This window comes from Coenobita brevimanus, chromosome 105 (genome assembly GCF_032717465.1).
Source record: "Coenobita brevimanus isolate Jiangsu-jjx chromosome 105, ASM3271746v2, whole genome shotgun sequence".
Lineage (NCBI taxonomy): Eukaryota > Metazoa > Arthropoda > Malacostraca > Decapoda > Coenobitidae > Coenobita > Coenobita brevimanus.
This window is the reverse complement of record NC_137058.1, coordinates 19,506,612-19,510,634: the sequence shown is the minus strand read 5'-3', so window position 1 is coordinate 19,510,634 and position 4,023 is coordinate 19,506,612. Positions and strand designations below refer to the sequence as shown.

General features: G+C 36.7%; 1 protein-coding gene across 1 annotated transcript in view; it reads left to right on the top strand.

Moving 5' to 3' along the window:
- LOC145416247 (uncharacterized) overlaps positions 1-668 on the top strand; it is a 2,747-nt gene extending 2,079 nt beyond the window's left edge. The window contains 1 exon segment of the mRNA XM_080285249.1: positions 538-668. Coding sequence (XP_080141375.1) covers positions 538-668 — 131 coding nt within the window.
- The last annotated feature ends 3,355 nt before the right edge of the window (positions 669-4,023 follow it).

The window sequence follows — 4,023 nt, the reverse complement described above, 5'->3', positions numbered from 1 at the left end:
AGAAACATGCTAGAAAGAGATTGTCTGTACTGAACTATAAATTTGACAAAAACCCTGATCTGAAAGAAGAATATGACAAGGTATTTAAGAGTTATGAGCAGGATAACATTATTGTTGAGGTTCCTTTCTCTGAGTTAGAAAGTCCTTATCCCACTTACTATATGCCACATAGACCAGTAATTAGAGACAGTGTTTCCTCTAAAGTAAGGCCTGTTTTTGATGCTTCTGCAGCAGGACCTAATGGTGTTTCACTGAATGATTGTTTGGAATCTGGTCCCTCATTAATTTCTGATCTTGTAGAAATTTTAATAAGATTCAGAAGATGGAATATTGCCTTCACAGCAGACATTACTAAAGACTTTTTGCAGATAAAAGTACAACGCCCTGATCAAGATGTTCACCCTTTTTTGTGGCAATGTGGTGATATAGTTCGTGTGATGAGATTTGTGAGGGTGCCCTTTGGTAACACTAGTAGTCCATTTTTATTGACTGCCACTATCAAACACCATTTAGACTCTTACCATAATTCTGTCACAGTACAAGAACTTAAGGAAAATTTATATGTTGATGATTGGCTCTCAGGAGCAGATACTGTAGAAGAAGCCTGCAAAATGTTTAGTGAAGCTAAAAGTATATTGTCCGATGAAGGCATGACTTTATCCAAATGACACACTAACAATGATTTTTTGATTAATCAGCATGAACAGTTTGAACATGAGGTTGGTGTAACAAGATTGTTAGGAATGTTCTGGAATCCCTCAGAAGATGTGTTTTCCTTTAAGGGTCTCAACTTGGATAATAAGTTTGATTTAAATTTCACTAAAAGAAATGTATTAAGTTTCATTGCTAGACTGTTTGATCCTCTTGGCTTAATTAGTCCTTTCTCTATGTATGCTAAAAAAAATTTTCAAGAGATTTGGCGTCTAGGACTTGGCTGGGATGAAATTTTGCCTCATGAGTTGCAATATAAGTTTCAGTGCTGGATTAACAGCATTCAATTAATTAAGAATTTTGAGATTGACAGATGCTATTTTCCAGGCCTATCTTTGAATTCAGTAACTGGCTTGGAAGTTCATGCTTTTAGTGATTCCTCTGAGAAAGGATATGGCTCTTGTATTTACTTGCGGATTCCTAAATCAGATAATCAATTTAATGTTTCCTTTGTTATGTCTAGAGCAAAAGTTGCTCCTATCAAGCGGGTTACCTTGCCACGGTTGGAATTACTTGGAGCTCTGTGAAGTGCTCGTCTCATTAACTTTGTGAAATCTGCCCTACATCTGAGTGATGATGTTAAGCTAATTTGTTGGACAGATTCTAAGATTGCTTTGTCTTGGATTAAGGGGAATCCTGCTAAGTGGAAATTGTTTGTTGCCAATTGAGTAACAGAAATCCAGACTTTAACATCTCCAAGCAACTGGTTCCATTGCCCTGGTGCAGATAATCCTGCTGATTTGCTTACTCGAGGTGTGACTGGTAATCAACTACTTTCAAATGACTTGTGGCTTCAAGGTCCAAAATGGTTATCTGATTCCTCAATGAACTTGTTTACTGAGATTATTGATGAGTATGAGACAAATGATGTTGATTTTCCCTGTGAAGAATTCAGGGGAGAAGGCCTGGTTATGACTGTTGTTGAGGAAGCCACAGCTGCCTTTGATTTTAATAAATGGAGTGATTTTACTAAGATCATGAATATTACTGCATGGGTTTTGAGATTCATTAACAATTCTAAACCTAATAGTACTAAATTTTCAGGTCCTCTCACTTATAATGAATTGAGTAAAACAAAGGACAAAATTTTCATCTGTGTTCAGAAAGAATTTTATGAGAAAGAAAGAAATGCTTTGTCACTAGGTAAACCACTCCCTAGAAATTTTCACTGAGGAACCATGATCCATTTTTAGATTCTGATGGATTGCTCAGAATTAAAGGTAGATTACAGAATTCTGACCTGAGTTATGACAGCAAACACCCAATAATTATACCAAATTGTCATGTGGCCAAACTCATAATTCTGTTTCATCATAAATTTTTGAAGCATGCTGGTGTTCACACGCTTATGTCAACTGTTAGAAATTCTTACTGGATAATTGGATTAAGAAGACTTGCTAAAAGAGTTTGCAAAGAGTGTGTAGCTTGCAAAAGGTTTGACTCAAGGCCTTGTAACCAACCAGCACCCCCTTTGCCAGAAATGAGAGTTAAATCTACATTCCCTTTTGCTATAACTGGATTAGATTTTGCTGGCCCATTATTTGCAGTTGATAGTCCTTCAGATAAATTGTATATTTTATTATTTTATTATTTACCTGTACTGTCACAAGATCTATCCACTTAGAATTGACAGACTCACTTTCAGTACATGATTGTCTGTTGGCCATAAGGAGATTCTCCGCAAGGCGAGGTCTCCCTTCAGTGATTTACTCTGACAATGCCAAAACCTTTATAAGTGTAGCAAGTAAGCTTCAGCAGTATTTTAGTCTATTAAGCCCTGAATGAAAATTCATCGCTCCCAGGTCCCCATGGTGGGGAGGTTGGTGGGAACGGCTTGTGAGGTCTGTTAAATCAGCTCTTAAGAAATCTCTTGGCACTAAATGCTTGACTAAATGTGAACTTGAGACAACTTTGGTTGAAGTAGCAGCTTGTGTCAATTCTAGACCTCTTACATATGTCAATGAAGAACCAGATGTTGCTGACCCCTTGACACCCTCACATTTTCTGATTGGTCGAGTTGCGGGATTTCTGCCTCATGTTTCTGATAAACCTTTGGATATAAGTAACAAAAATTTAAGTGAAAGAAATTTTCGTAAGAGACAACTCGACCAATTCTGGAAAATGTGGAGTGATGATTACTTAAAGAATTTGCATCCTACTGTGAAGGGATTTAAGGCTAATTGTAACCTGAAGAGGGGTTCTGTAGTTTTAATTAGGGAAAATAATGTCCCTAGAATGAATTGGCCTCTGGGCATAATTACTGATTTATTTCCTGGCAGGGATGGTGTAGTATGATGTGTAAAGGTACAAACTGCCAAGGGTATATTGTGTAGACCTGTTCAGAAGTTACATGACTTAGAGATTTTTTATGACATAAATTGTGATGATGATTTAAATTCACCAGCTACTCAAAAAAACTTTGCCCAAAACAGGGATGAAAACAATGTTGAAGTGGCTGATGATGATGATGAAACTGAAAGTCATGAACAGGTGAAGGTATCTAGAAGAGGGCGTATGATAAAGCCTCGTAGAGTACTGGATTTGTGATGTATAAACTATAGCTTTAAGAAAGAGGATAATTTTGTAGTTTTGTAATTTGTGGAACTGAAGAATAATTCATTTTCTTTAACATAAAATACTGTAGTTTTCTAATTTGCTCAACTTTGGATAGGAGCTAAAGTGCTCCTATGGTGGGGAGTATGTTAAGAATAATATAGTATTCTGTCTTTTTTCTCTTAGTCACTGTCTAGTCATCACTAGTTTTCTGTTACTTACCAAATATCCATTTCTATTATAGGTATTATCCTAATGTTTGAGATTATTCATTTCTTGTCTTTTGCTTGAGATTTTTGAGTAATTTAAGTATTGGTATAAATTTATTTGATTGTGTTGAGTCATTTGCAAGTGAGTTTAAAGTTGTAATAATACCAGTACTTATTTTCCAATGACTGATTTATGTACTTGTTTGAATGACATGAAAAAATGCGGGATTTGACAAGATGGCTGCCTTTGAATCAACCTCCTCTCTGGTGTTCCCGGTATAGCTTAAGTTTCGCCATTGTTTATCCGACAGTCATCGGGACTGATATGGGTGAAAGCGAAATTTGAACGTGAGTTGTGGATGTTTGTGAGTGCATATGGGTCTGGCAGTGAAAGAGATGAAGAAGAGAGGGAGTCTTTCTGGAATGATGTTGATGAGTGTCTGTAGAGTTCTGGAGCGAATGTGAATGTGGTAATGATGGGAGATCTGAATGCTAGAGTGGGAAATGTAGCAGTTGAAGGTTTAGTTTGTATGCATGGTGTGCCTGGAAT